Here is a 15,199-nt window from a genome sequence, read left to right on the forward strand (position 1 = left end):
CAGCCCGGGGTAAACGTCAGCAGGCCATTCTGAAACTCATATGTTTGGGGGACAGGCCCCACACCGCACAGGAGTTGTGGCGGGGTATAGAACAACAGACCGACGAGTGGTTGCTGCCGGTGAGCCTCAAGCCCGGCCTGGTGGTGTGTGATAATGGGCGAAATCTCGTTGCAGCTCTGGGACTAGCCAATTTGACGCACATCCCTTGCTTGGCGCATGTGCTGAATTTGGTGGTGCAGAAGTTCATTCACAACTACCCCGACATGTCAGAGCTGCTGCATAAAGTGCGGGCCGTCTGTTCGCGCTTCCGGCGTTCACATCCTGCTGCTGCTCGCCTGTCTGCGCTACAGCGTAACTTCGGCCTTCCCGCTCACCGCCTCATATGCGACGTGCCCACCAGGTGGAACTCCACCTTGCACATGCTGGACAGACTGTGCGAGCAGCAGCAGGCCATAGTGGAGTTTCAGCTGCAGCACGCACGGGTCAGTCGCACTACAGAACAGCACCACTTCACCACCAATGACTGGGCCTCCATGCGAGACCTGTGTGCCCTGTTGCGCTGTTTCGAGTACTCCACCAACATGGCCAGTGGCGATGACACCGTTATCAGCGTTACAATACCACTTCTATGTCTCCTTGAGAAAACACTTAGGGCGATGATGGAAGAGGAGGTGGCCCAGGAGGAGGAGGAGGAGGAGGAAGAGGGGTCATTTTTAGCACTTTCAGGCCAGTCTCTTCGAAGTGACTCAGAGGGAGGTTTTTGGCAACAGCAGAGGCCAGGTACAAATGTGGCCAGCCAGGGCCCACTACTGGAGGACGAGGAGGACGAGGATGAGGAGGAGGTGGAGGAGGATGAGGATGAAGCATGGTCACAGCGGGGTGGCACCCAACGCAGCTCGGGTCCATCACTGGTGCGTGGCTGGGGGGAAAGGCAGGACGATGACGATACGCCTCCCACAGAGGACAGCTTGTCCTTACCCCTGGGCAGCCTGGCACACATGAGCGACTACATGCTGCAGTGCCTGCGCAACGACAGCAGAGTTGCCCACATTTTAACCTGTGCGGACTACTGGGTTGCCACCCTGCTGGATCCACGCTACAAAGACAATGTGCCCACCTTACTTCCTGCACTGGAGCGTGATAGGAAGATGCGCGAGTACAAGCGCACGTTGGTAGACGCGCTACTGAGAGCATTCCCAAATGTCACAGGGGAACAAGTGGAAGCCCAAGGCCAAGGCAGAGGAGGAGCAAGAGGTCGCCAAGGCAGCTGTGTCACGGCCAGCTCCTCTGAGGGCAGGGTTAGCATGGCAGAGATGTGGAAAACTTTTGTCAACACGCCACAGCTAACTGCACCACCACCTGATACGCAACGTGTTAGCAGGAGGCAACATTTCACTAACATGGTGGAACAGTACGTGTGCACACCCCTCCACGTACTGACTGATGGTTCGGCCCCATTCAACTTCTGGGTCTCTAAATTGTCCACGTGGCCAGAGCTAGCCTTTTATGCCTTGGAGGTGCTGGCCTGCCCGGCAGCCAGCGTTTTGTCTGAACGTGTATTCAGCACGGCAGGGGGCGTCATTACAGACAAACGCAGCCGCCTGTCTACAGCCAATGTGGACAAGCTGACGTTCATAAAAATGAACCAGGCATGGATCCCACAGGACCTGTCCGTCCCTTGTCCAGATTAGACATTAACTACCTCCCCATAACCATATATTATTGGACTCCAGGGCACTTCCTCATTCAATCCTATTTTTATTTTCATTTTACCATTATATTGCAAGGCTACCCAAAGTTGAATGAACCTCTCCTCTGCCTGTGTGCTAGGCCTAAATATATGCCAATGGATTGTTGCAGTGGTGGCTGACGTGAAGCCTCATTCTCTGCTATGACATGCAGACTGATTCTCTGGTGACATGAAGCCAGATCCTCTGTTACGGGACCTCTCTCCTCTGCCTGGGTGCTGGGCCTAAATTTATGAAAATGGACTGTTGCAGTGGTGGGTGACGTGAAGCCTGATTCTCTGCTATGACATGCAGACTGATTCTCTGGTGACATGAAGCCAGATCCTCTGTTACGGGACCTCTCTCCTCTGCCTGGGTGCTGGGCCTAAATATCTGACAATGGACTGTTGCATTGGTGGCTGACGTGAAGCCTGATTCTCTGCTATGACATGCAGACTAATTCTCTGCTGACATGAAGCCAGATTGTCTGTTACGGGACCTCTCTCCTCTGCCTGGGTGCTGGGCCTAAATTTATGAAAATGGACTGTTGCAGTGGTGGGTGACGTGAAGCCTGATTCTCTGCTATGACATGAAGACTGATTCTCTCCTGACATGAAGCCAGATTGTCTGTTACGGGACCTCTCTCCTCTGCCTGGGTGCTGGGCCTAAATTTATGAAAATGGACTGTTACAGTGGTGGGTGACGTGAAGCCTGATTCTCTGCTATGATATGAAGACTGATTCTCTGCTGACATGAAGCCAGATTGTCTGTTACGGGACCTCTCTCCTCTGCCTGGGTGCTGGGCCTAAATTTATGAAAATGGACTCTTACAGTGGTGGGTGACGTGAAGCCTGATTCTCTGCTATGACATGAAGACTGATTCTCTGCTGACATGAAGCCAGATCCTCTGTTACGGGACCTCTCTCCTCTGCCTGGGTGCTGGGCCTAAATATCTGACAATGGACTGTTGCATTGGTGGCTGACGTGAAGCCTGATTCTCTGCTATGATATGAAGACTGATTCTCTGCTGACATGAAGCCAGATTGTCTGTTACGGGACCTCTCTCCTCTGCCTGTGTGCTAGGCCTAAATATATGCCAATGGATTGTTGCAGTGGTGGCTGACGTGAAGCCTGATTCTCTGCTATGACATGCAGACTGATTCTCTGGTGACATGAAGCCAGATCCTCTGTTACGGGACCTCTCTCCTCTGCCTGGGTGCTGGGCCTAAATTTATGAAAATGGACTGTTGCAGTGGTGGGTGACGTGAAGCCTGATTCTCTGCTATGACATGCAGACTGATTCTCTGGTGACATGAAGCCAGATCCTCTGTTACGGGACCTCTCTCCTCTGCCTGGGTGCTGGGCCTAAATTTATGAAAATGGACTGTTGCAGTGGTGGGTGACGTGAAGCCTCATTCTCTGCTATGACATGCAGACTGATTCTCTGCTGACATGAAGCCAGATTGTCTGTTACGGGACCTCTCTCCTCTGCCTGGGTGCTGGGCCTGAATTTATGACAATGGACTGTTGCAGTGGTGGCTGACGTGAAGCCTGATTCTCTGCTATGATATGAAGACTGATTCTCTGCTGACATGAAGCCAGATTGTCTGTTACGGGACCTCTCTCCTCTGCCTGGGTGCCGGGGCCTAAATATCTGAGAATGGACTGTTCCAGTGGTGGGTAACGGGAAGCCAGATTCTCTGCTATGATATGAAGACTGATTCTCTGCTGACATGAAGCCAGATTGTCTGTTACGGGACCTCTCTCCTCTGCCTGGGTGCTGGGCCTAAATTTATGAAAATGGACTATTACAGTGGTGGGTGACGTGAAGCCTGATTCTCTGCTATGACATGAAGACTGATTCTCTGCTGACATGAAGCCAGATTGTCTGTTACGGGACCTCTCTCCTCTGCCTGGGTGCCGGGGCCTAAATATCTGAGAATGGACTGTTCCAGTGGTGGGTGACGGGAAGCCAGATTCTCTGCTATGGAACCTCTCTCCAATTGATTTTGGTTAATTTTTATTTATTTAATTTTTATTTTAATTAATTTCCCTATCCACATTTGTTTGCAGGGGATTTACCTACATGTTGCTGCCTTTTGCAGCCCTCTAGCTCTTTCCTGGGCTGTTTTACAGCCTTTTTAGTGCCGAAAAGTTCGGGTCCCCATTGACTTCAATGGGGTTCGGGTTCGGGACGAAGTTCGGATCGGGTTCGGATCCCGAACCCGAACATTTCCGGGATGTTCGGCCGAACTTCTCGAACCCGAACATCCAGGTGTTCGCTCAACTCTATTCACCAACTATTACCGAAACTGTATTCAGAATTATTTGACAATATTAAAACCCTTAACTGACATGACTAAAAAAAGGGACGGATGTCTCAGTGTGGTCTGATTCGGAGTTGCAAGCCTTTTCTGTGATTAAGGAATGCTTCTCTTCTGCCCCTATATTGGTGCAGCCGAATGTATCACAACCTTTCATTGTGGAAATGGACACGTCTGAGGTGCGGGTTAGAGCAATTTTATCGCAAGGCCCGTCACTTAGAAAATGGAGACCATGTGCATTTTTCTCTAAAAAACTCTCCCGCTGAGAGAAATTATGATGTGGGTAACAGAGTTACTGGCCATTAAGTTGGCTTTTGAGGAGTGGCCTCATTGGTTGGAAGGGGCGATTCATCCGATCACAGTGTTCACTGATCACAAAAATCTGGCCTACCTGGAGTCGGCCAAACGACTGAACCCGAGACAAGCCACATGGTCATTGTTTTTCACCAGATTCAATTTCACTGTCACCTATCGTCCTGGGGTTAAGAATGTCAAGGCGGATGCCTTGTCACATAGTTTTCCTGGTGGTGGTGATTTTGAAAATCTGAATCCCATACTGTCTAAAGGGGTGGTGATATCCGCTTTTTACCCTGACCTTGAGGTGAAGATGTTAGAGGCTCAAAGAGATGCACCCGATTCGTGTCCCTCTGGGAAACTATTCCCGCCCCGGAATTGAGTCACAAGGTGTTTGAGGAAGATCATTGTATGGTTCTTATGGGACACCCTGGAAGCAGATCCACTGCCAACCTCATATCTCGTAGATTCTGGTGGCCGGGTGCCGTAAGTGTGTTAAGGACTATGTGTCTGCCTGTACCACCTGTGCACATGTTAAGGTGACACATACTCGGCTTTCCGGATCTTTGCTTCCATTACCTATCCCGTCCAGACCATGGACTCATGTATCCATGGATGTTATCACTGATCTACCTAACTCTTCAGGAAAGACAGTTATTCTGGTGGTAGTTGATCGCTTTAGTAAAATGGTGCACTTTATTGCTTTACCGGACCTACCTAATGCTAAAACACTTGCACTAGTATTTATTGACAACATTGTGAAACTCCATGGCATTCCCTCTGACATGGTCTCAGATCGTGGGACTCAGTTTGTTTCCAGATTCTGAAAAGCGTTCTGTACTCGACTAGGAATACAACTGTCCTTTTATTTGGCTTTTCATCCTCAGTCGAACGGACAAACAGAGCGCACTAATCAGAGTCTGGAGACTTACTTGAGATGTTTTGTATCTGAGAACCAGGAGGAGTAGTCTTCTGTAAGTAAGTCTCTGTTTTTTGGGGCATATGGGTTTCACCCGCAGTTTGGCACATTTTCTAGTTCTGATACTTCTGGTATCCCTGAGGAAGAACATTTTTCGTATCATTGTCACCACTATGGCGAAAAATTCAAAATAATTTGAAGAATATGAATAGAATAAGAACAAGTATAAACGTGTGGCTGAAAGGAAACGTATGAATGGTCCGGACCTGAGTGTGGCTAATTCTCTGTGGCTGTCCACAAGAAACATTAAGTTGAAGGTACCTTCTTGGAAGTTGGGTCCAAGATTTATTGGTCCATATAAGATCACTGCTATCATTAATCCTGTAGCTTTTCATCTTGAACTTCCTCAGGCCTTGAAAATTCATAATTCATAATGTGTTTCACAAATCTTTGTTGAAGAGATATGTTGAAATTTTTGTGCCGTCTTCCTTGCCACCTGCTCCTGTCATGGTGGACGGTAGTTTGGAATTTCAGATCATTAAGATAATCAACTCTCGAGTTCTCCGTGGATCTCTTCAGTATCTTGTCCACTGGAAGGGTTATAGATCAGAAGAGAGGATGTGGGTACCGGCAACCAACGTTAATACCAGACACTTAGTGAAAGCATTTCACAAGTCTCACATGGATAAGGTCAGTCCTGGGTGCCCGGAGGTCACCTCTAGAAGGGGGGTACTGTCACGAACACTCCTGTGACAGGTGCCAGGAGATCAGAGACTGGCAACACATGGGTTAATCTGACTGATTCCTTGTGGATCGTTTGTGTCTGTGTTGTTTTGATCATGACCACACCTCTTGCAGGTGTTGTTGGTTTATTCATTTAACTTCCCCTATTTATTACTGCTTACCCCTTCTGGGAGTGCGGTTTTTAGCTTCAGTTTCTGGACTATGGGCTAGCTGGTTGTTAGATCTCGGTTGAGCTCCTGGCACTGCCTTTGCTCCACGTGAAGTTAAGTGTTGTCTTCCCTATTTGAATTGTTGTATTTCCCTGTCTTTTGTATTTAGGCCTAAGGGAGACTCCTGTTCATAATTCTGGTGGAGGAATAGGTTGTCTCAAGTACTGTCACTATACCAGGGCCCTACAGGGAGTATTAGGGCTCTACGTTCCTGTGTATGAACTTTCCTACCATTGAGGTCAGTTCATACTGATAGTTAGCCAGAGATCGCTCTGATTTTGCCACAAATAATATCAAATTTTGGCTCAAAATCCCCCAGCAATCAACTACCAATCAAATAACAACCACAGAAAAACATGTAAGACTGAGTGACACCGAGAGGACAGGCACTAACTGTGAGCAGACCAACACTACTTCCCTAATACCATCTTCTAGACATACGCAGAACCAGAAACACATACAACAACACCAAAAATCACGGAATATCTACTCCAACAGGAATAGGCCACTAACCATCATAGTTTGCATTCACATTACACACCCCAACCAAGGGGATCTAAAGTCCCAATACACCTACCACTCATGAGTAGGATAGAATTTACACCTCAGAATAATATTTAAAAACATCAGAAGACCCATAGATTCCCTAAAAAAATGTGATAAACACTCAAAAAGAACTCACCCCAATTTTACAACCAGATGTATCCAATTTGGAGTTTCATACTCCATTATTCACTCCAAATAAACCAGATTAATTCTTCACCTTCAAAAATACAACACTCACCACCTCTCCCTCCATCATCTTTCCAGAAAATATAAGGGCAGAATCTGGACCACTCAATTTAGCACCAACCCGGTTCTCCACCCACTCTAACTCTTTTTCGTTGCCGCCATCTAGGCTCTCTACCCCCTCGAATTCCTCAGATGTAGAATCCGATCTGCTCCTCACTGTACACATCTGCACACCCCCAACAATTTCCTTTGATCCAGATTGTGTAGTACCTACTCTGAACCAACCCAACTGTTCATCCAACACCAACCACAAGCACCCCAATACCACCCAATCAGATCCTAACCTTACTCAGGACCACTCTGTAGCAGGTCCCTCCACATCTATCTTCTTTATAGCTCTCCCTCCTCTCATTCTCCCCACGGTAGCCTACCCCATCCTTAAGAGCTCCAAAACCACTACCATCACTCATTTTTTTCATCCATTAGGCCAAAAACCCATGAAAATAAAAAATCAAGGAGAGGATGTAGAACAGGCCAAAGTAAAAAGAAAAATATAAATTCAGTCTGTGATAAAAATCCAGAAAACATTAAAGATATGGAGAAATCTTGTGGCATTTACAATTTATCTTCATATACTCTGAAAAAAGCTGAAATTGCTGTACTGTCTAAAGGTCTATCTTTTTGCCCCACCAGCAAAATTACTTTAAAAAACGTAATTTAAAACGGCACTTTAAAATTACAGAGATTTCTGAAAAAAAGCCATCTACAGAACCTATTGCCATTTCACCATCCAAGGAGGAAGACTTTAGAGCCATCCCTTCAGGTCTAAAACCACCATCTAACTTTTACCCCATCCACCATAAGGGTAACCTTTTAGACACATTCTATTACTTGGTCTCTAATGAATTCAGAAAATTAACCGAGAGGCCACCCCATTCCCCCCTCCGAGGAAATGTAATCTCAAACCATTTAAAGTAGCGGCCCTCAAAAGTCTACAGTCAAATTACAAATATTACAATTAAAAATGCAGACAGAGGAGGTGGAATTGTGATCCAAAATAGAGAGGAATACATAAAAGAAGCTCTCAACATACTATCTGACAGAAATTACTATTCACCCCTTCAAAATGACCAGTCAATACAGGACAGAGAAGATTTTGGTAAACTAATTAATTCAGCAGAAACCATCCTAAACAAAAAAGATAAAGAATATATCCTCGTCAAAGAGGCAACTCTTGCTACCTTCTACCATCTCCCTAAAATTCTTCTCTCACCAGGAATCTCTCCCATTATATTGATATACTTCTCCAAAAATATGTCTTGAATTTAAAATCATATTTTAGAGATTCAACGTCCCTGATACCATCCCTAAAAAATATCAACTGGAAAGACAGCTATCTCCTGCTCACCCTAGATGTGTCAGCACTCTACACTAATATATCCCACGACTTGGGATTGAAAAATCAACTTTTTTTGAATAATGACCAAGAAATGCCTATACAACAGAGATCGTTTATCACCAAAGGGATGTAATTTATCCTAACCCATAATGTCTTTACATTTCAAGATCAAATTTATAAACAGATAAGGGGGACTGCGATGGGGACGCGTTTTTGCGCCGAGCTATGCTAATCTGTTCATGGGAGCATTTGAAGAAACCTTTATTTATCAAACAAAATTCTGGTCGAAAAATATTATTATTTTTAAAAGATATATCGATTATCTCATTTTTATTTGGGATGGTGACCAGATAACAATAGAATAAACAATTTTATTCTATTGTTAGAACAATTTTATTTTTCACCTTAATACAAATAACTGGGGTATATCACTCATAGGGACGTATGACACCCAAAAAATTGACTTTCTGGATCTAGAGATTTTTATTCAAAATAAGGAAATAAAGACCCGTATATTTTTCAAAAAGGTAGATAGCAATAGCTATCTTGATTTCAGCAGCACACACTATAGGAAATGGAAGTCAAATGTTCCATTTAGCCAATTCAAACGCCTCAGTCGAAACTGCACACTGGATACAGACTTCAATGTGATACCCTCATATCCAGGTTTAATCAAAAAGGGTACCCAAGAAATATTATCATGGCCGCCAGAAAAAAAGCAGCCGGACTTACTCAATTAGAATGTCTAGCTCCAGTACAGAAAGAAAAGGGAAAATCTGACATCAGTTCCTATTGTTATAATTTTGTAACAACATACAACCAGAATCACAAGGCTATAAAAGCTACTATGGAGAAACACTGGCGTATTTTAAAGAGATCCTATATTGAGCCAAATTATTCCAGAGATCCCCGCTTCACTTATAGAAGAGCAAAAACCCTAAAAAATATTCTGGCACCAGGTAAATTAAGATCAATCACTTATCCTGCCCACGATCAGGATACCAGGGCCCCTAAAGGCAGTTTCAAATGTGGTCACCAGAGATGTTTATGCTGTTTTAGCATCCACCAAAGATCATCCTTCGAACCACTGGGGAATCTTTCCCAATTCCACATCATCGAACCTGTAACTCTAACTATGTAATATACTTGCTCAAGTGTCCTTGCCATCTACAATACATAGGCCACTCCATTCAGACCCTGCGTAACAGATTTAATAAACATAGATTAAATATCAAAAAGAAATACATGAAACATAGCATGTCCAAACACGCAACTGAACACGATGAGGGCAATTCAGTCGGATTTTCAGTAACACCTATTGAACAGATCCCGATCCATCTTCAAAAATACATCCAGTACATCAGACGACGAGAGATGTACCTTCAAAATCAATTTGTAAAGTTTAACCATTCAATGCCCAATAAAAAATAAATAATAAAAAACTAAAAATATAAAAATAAATAAATAAATAATATACATATTTTTGCCCCTACCAACTATCCCTTTTTAGTCTATAAGAAATGACCAGAACTAGATAAGTCACACATTGTCTAATACTCCAATACTCTTATTAAATATTTTATTAAAATATATTTTTTACCATATATATATTTACAGATTTACACACAATCATGTATGCTCAAATCACAGAACTGACTGTAAATACAAAATAAGGATTGGTTCAAATAAATGATTCTGCTATTTGGATGACACCTAGAGGCAGCTCCGCCTCTAGGGGGCGGCTCCCAGGTGCAACCTTTGGTGTTTTTTTACCTATAAATATTCACTTGTGTATTGCACTCATTGTAATATTATGAAACCTGATGAAGGGGAAGTTCTAATCCCCGAAACGCATTGTTTCCAATAAAGAAGAAGAACTTATTCCATTGAGACTGTCTCCATTGTGGACTTGCGCCGAAGCAGAACCTTCTTTCTTTTATTGCAACTTTTCTTTTTGGGGGACTGGACATCTCATCCGGGACTGCGGCTGCAGTCCCGGCATAAAGGTCTCATTAATACAAGCCTTCAATAGGGTTGTGCCTATTCTAGCACAACCCCAAAAGGTGAGCCTTCACAATCCTCACTACATCATTTTATCTGTACATACATACTATCCTATTGTGCGCCCCTTTCTCTTTTATTCTCTATTCCCCTCATTTATTTGAGGGGAATTTAGATTTGTCCAATATCCAAAGACATACTGATAGTTAGTCAGGACTTGGATTAGGGCTGTTCTAGGAGGTGACCTTCTCCTTTTCCCTAGTTTCTAGGCCTAGTTCCTGTCCCCTTTCCTCCTGTGCTCGGTGTGGAGTTTCCCATCCACACCGCATCCGTGACACCAGGACTGTGACTGTGACTAGGGGACATCCTCTGCATCTGGAGAAAAGAAGGTTTGTACACAAACATAGAAGAGGATTCTTTATGGTAAGAGCAGTGAGAGTATGGAACTCTCTGCCTGAGGAGGTGGTGATGGTGAGTTCACTAAAAGAGTTCAAGAGGGGCCTGGATGTATTTCTGGAGTGTAATAATATTACAGGCTATAGCTACTAGAGAGGGGTTGTTGATCCAAGGAGTTATTCTGATTGCCTGATTGTAGTCGGGAAGGAATTTTTTTTCCCTAAGTGAGGAAAATTGGCTTCTACCTCACAGGAGTTTTTTGCCTTCCTCTGGATCAACTTGCAAGATAACAGGCTGAACTCGATGGACAGATGTCTTTTTTCAGCCGTATAAACTATGTTACTATGTATCTTTTCCATATATGTAAATATTCTTATATCCCACATACTACTCACCAGGAATAGAGGAAGTATATAAAAAATGGAACCGTGACAGAGAACTGTAGCCATCGCCAATCTCGTATGCAGTAGGCTAAACCTGCCAAGACCAGCTGCCCAACTGTGTATGAATATCCAGCCAAGGTGCCAGTGATGGTGCGATGTTTGGTTGGTACCCATTCTACAACTGTAAAGATAAAAAAAATTGAGGGCAAAATATAATAACATAAAGAACAATGTTGGCTTTATTAATTTATTAAAGAGGTTGTCCAGATTCAGAGGTGAACCCGAACATAAGCTCCCCTTCACTCATTTACCATGTATGAGTGAAGCATTGGAGTATTTCTTGCTCTGATGCTCCCCCTTGCCCTGTGCTGCATCTCACAGGGCAAGTTTTTTTTTTGTCACTGCCGGTGATGTACCAGGCTTCACATGAGTATGTTAGGCAGAGACTTCTGCTTATCAGTGAGCCCCGTGACATCACCAGCACAAATGAGTGGTCTTTAGCGCTGCTCTAGGCTGTTTTACATCACCAGGATCATTGTAAAAGCTGGGGCAGTAAACAAACTCTGCAGCACGGAGCAAGGGGAAACATCAGAGCTAGAAATACTTTAATGCTTTGATACATGGTAAATAAGTGAAGGGGAGCTTATATCCTGGTTCAGCTCTGAACCTGGACAACCCCTTTAACAACGGTTTTTATAAGAATGTATGGTAAAAAGTGGCCAGACCTTTTTTTTTTTTTATTAACTTTCTTTATTATTATTCCAATATTAACAAACAATTTCATAAACACATATCAATATTAACATAATTTTCCAAACCCAAAACCCTCCCCCCCCCCGATTCCCTCCCCTTCCCATCCCATGATGTGTCTTACTTATCCACCAGCCCTCCGTAACATGACCGAGGAATGATGGAGAAGGATGGAGAGCGGAGAAAGCTCTATAGATTCCATTCTCCCCAAATTCTACTTCATTTTATCTCAGTATCTCTTTGCTTATTTAGAATATGTTCATATCTCTTGTTGGTATTTACCAAATTTAACCATGTATTAATACTGGGAACCTCTCGCGCAAACCAAGAGCGTGCTATTAGGAATTTTGCCAGAAACATTATTTTAAACAGAAGATTTTTTTTTTATATTGGTGACAGCCCACCTTGGCAAGATCCCCCAATACCCAGCATTAAACAATAAAAGGAATCCGCACCTTCAGTTTTCTCTCTATATAGTCATAAATAGTCTCCCAATAATGTTTCAACTCTGGACAAAACCAGAACATGTGCAAATAGTCCGCCTCAGGAACATCACACCTAGGACAATTAGAATGATTCCTAATACCACATTTATTAAGCCAGAGAGGGGTAACATAGTAAGTATGTGTAGAATATTAAATTGCACCAAAACGTGATTAAAATTATGTGATACCAGTTTTAGATCCTGAGCTAACTTCTCCTGATCCTCCAAGTTTGTCATTGAACATTCATTTTGCCAAGCCCTCTGTCCTGGGGACCAAATATCACCAAATCGTGCCATAATTAAGCTTTTATAAAGTTAAGAGATCTTCATCTTTCGTCCCAAGTTCTCTATCAATTCATTAAATAATGGACAGGTGTGAATTTCTAGCCTATTTTTTTCTTTAATACTTAAAAGTGCCGATCTTAGCTGTAAATACTGAAACCATGATAATTTCTGTGATTTTTGTCTTTGTGATAATACCGTGAACGAAACAATATCCCCACTTCCTAGTACCGGTGTCAAATATAAAATATTACCTTTTTGCTAATATAAATCTCTACTTAATTCAACTAAAGTTTGCCAGTGCTTGTAACGGAGTACATCCAATTGAACCTTTCACTCCATACCAAAGTCTAATCAAATACCATGACTTCATAATCAAATTCCTGGCGGATTTTAATTCTCTATCGGAGTCGGTCAAATGACCTGTTAATCTGTCTGTTAGTTCGGTGAATGACATATACCCATTTTGGTGTGAGGTACACTTGCACTGCATAGGTGACAGAGAAATTAATATAGTTAATCTGTCTGTTAGTTCGGGTGGTGACCTCAAAGAATGAGGAGAGCATCAAATAAGAGACGTGGACCTGGTTGTTTTACTGCTGGTGTTGGTGGAGCTCCTGTTGCAGGAAGAGGACGTGGTCAATCTGTGCCAGCTACACACTTCCTCAGGTGTACGTAGGATTCCAGAACAAGTAGAGGTGGTAGTAGATTGGATGGCTGAGAGTGCCTCCAGTTCCTTTACATTGTCTCCCACCCTGTCCCCTGCTTAAAGCGTAGAGTTGGCACCTTCAGCCCATGGGCATCTGTCTTTCACCTCACCCCCTTGCAAATCAGCCAAGCAATCTGAGCCCAAAGTCATGCAGCAGTCTATTATGCTTTTGGATGACTCTGCTGGCGGGGTTTCCGTTGGCCATCCACCTAGCCCTGCCCCAGAAGTGGAAAAGATTGAGTGCACTGATGCACATCCACTAATGTTTCAGGATGTGGATATGGGTGGACCACCACAGCACGTCTCTGATTATGATTACAAAGCACAGGTGCCAACTGCTGGGCTTTCTGCAGTGTGCAGACCGGCAAGGAGGGCAGGGGTGAAGAGTGGGTGGAAGATCATATGGAGGATGATGAGGTCCTAGTCCCCACATGGAATAAAGGTCATGCAAGTGACGTGTGCAGTTCGGAGGAAGAGGTAGTAATCACACAGTGCCAGCCGCACAGCAAAAGAGGGAGCAGGGCGCAAAAGCCGAGTGGTCGTCCCCTAGCCTGTACGCCTGCTACTGCCCACTGCACCCAGGGACTGAGCACACCAAAGCCACCTCCAAGGAGTTCCCTGGCGTGGCAGTTCTTCAGACAATGTGCTGATGACAAGACGCAAGTAGTTTGCACGGTGTTCAATCAGAGCCTGAAGCGGGTCATAAATGTTCTAAACTGGAGCACAACCTGCATGACCAGGCATCTAAATGAGAAGTACTAGTTGCAGTGGAGTACACACCGGTTGGGCCTGAGGTGGATAGCAGTTTGGCACATGTCCTACTGCCACACAGGATTGTATAACGTTTCTCGTTGCCTCCTGTTGCCTGCTCCTCCTACTCTGCTTCCTCCTCTTCCACCTCCTCATCCAGTCAGCATAACACTGCCGGAGGACGGGCATGGAACAACAGACCGATTACTGGTTGGTGCTGCTGAGCCTCAAGCCCGGCTTGGTCATGTGCGATAATGGGCGAAATCTCATAGCATCTCTGGGACTAGCCAGTTTGACGCACATCCGTTGCCTGGCACATGTGCTGAATTTAGTGGTGCAGAGGTTCCTGAAAAATTACCCTGATACGTCAGAGCTGCTGCAGAAAGTGCGGACTTTCGACGTTCTCACTCTGCTGCTGCTCACCTGTCTGCGCTGCAACATAACTTCGACCTTCCGGAACTCCACCTTGCACATGCTGGAGAGAGTGTGTGAGCAGCAGCAGGTGATAGTGGAGTTTCAGCTTCACCACCAACGAGTGGGCCTCCATGCGGGACATGTGTGCCGTGTTGCACTGTTTTGAGTGCTCCACATACATTGCCAGTGCCGATAATGCCATCCTCAGTGTTACTATCCCACTTCTATGTCTCCTTGAAAACATGCTTCGGGCTATGATGGAAGGGGATGTGGCACAGGAGGAAGAGGGATCATTTTCCACAGTTATCAGGCCAGTCATTTACAAGTGGCTTGGAGGGTGGGTTCCTGCACCAAAAAAGGCCAGGTACACAACAGCCCAGCCAGGGCACAGTTCTGGGGGATGAGAAGGATGATGATGATGAGGAACTATGTTTACAGCAGGGTGGCACCCAAAGCAGCTCATGGGGATTATTGGAGCATGGCTAGGGGGATACAGAGGACACAATCGATACACCTCCCACAGAGGACAGCTTATCGTTGCCTCTGGGCAGCCTGGCACACATGATCGACTACATGCTGCAATGCCTGCACAACGACCACGGAGTTGCCCACATTCTAAGCAGTGCTGATTACTGGGTGGCTACCTGGATCCCTGCTACAAGGACAACGTGCTGTCCTTAAT

The 15,199-nt window shown here is 44.7% G+C and overlaps 1 protein-coding gene across 1 annotated transcript in view; it reads right to left on the reverse strand.

The window, feature by feature from the left end:
• The window catches only part of LOC122921135 (solute carrier family 22 member 6-A-like), a 136,657-nt gene that overhangs the window by 108,644 nt on the left and 12,814 nt on the right, over positions 1-15,199 (reverse strand). Inside the window, exon 4 of the mRNA XM_044271136.1 lies at positions 11,141-11,309. Within this exon, the coding sequence (XP_044127071.1) occupies positions 11,141-11,309 (169 nt within the window). The remainder of the gene's footprint in view (positions 1-11,140; positions 11,310-15,199) is intronic.

The sequence above is a fragment of the Bufo gargarizans genome, chromosome 10 (genome assembly GCF_014858855.1).
Source record: "Bufo gargarizans isolate SCDJY-AF-19 chromosome 10, ASM1485885v1, whole genome shotgun sequence".
Classification (NCBI taxonomy): Eukaryota; Metazoa; Chordata; class Amphibia; order Anura; family Bufonidae; genus Bufo; species Bufo gargarizans.